We start from the raw sequence: 338 nt of genomic DNA on the forward strand, positions 1-338 counted from the left end.
GCTCGGAGCAGTTGCTGCCTGCCCAGCCCTCCATGCACACGCAGCTGCACGACTCCAGGCTGAAATTCCCGTGGCCGCTGCACTGCGGGATGTAATCCAGCTGCCCTGCAAGGATGCAGGACCGAGGGTCAGAAGCCACCGGGTGGGAGGTGGAAAAAGGTCAGTTTTGGTCTTAGTTCAGCCCTCTGATGGGCTGGAGAAGGGGGACAGGTGTGGGGCAAGGAGGGGATAGTCCTCCCTCTGAGCACGCCCAGCTCTGGGGAACTGATGGCTTTAGGGCTGAAAGGGGAAGACCCGGTGATACGGGGTCATGGTGGGGTTTGGGTGGATCTTTCCCT

At 60.9% G+C, this 338-nt stretch overlaps 1 protein-coding gene across 1 annotated transcript in view; it reads right to left on the reverse strand.

Annotated features, from left to right (window-relative positions):
• TNR (tenascin R) overlaps positions 1-338 on the reverse strand; it is a 35471-nt gene that overhangs the window by 29925 nt on the left and 5208 nt on the right. The window contains exon 2 of the mRNA XM_017737439.1: positions 4-105. Coding sequence (XP_017592928.1) covers positions 4-105 — 102 coding nt within the window. The remainder of the gene's footprint in view (positions 1-3; positions 106-338) is intronic.

The sequence above is a fragment of the Corvus brachyrhynchos genome, unplaced genomic scaffold (genome assembly GCF_000691975.1).
Source record: "Corvus brachyrhynchos isolate BGI_N302 unplaced genomic scaffold, ASM69197v1 scaffold466, whole genome shotgun sequence".
In the NCBI taxonomy this organism is placed as follows: domain Eukaryota; kingdom Metazoa; phylum Chordata; class Aves; order Passeriformes; family Corvidae; genus Corvus; species Corvus brachyrhynchos.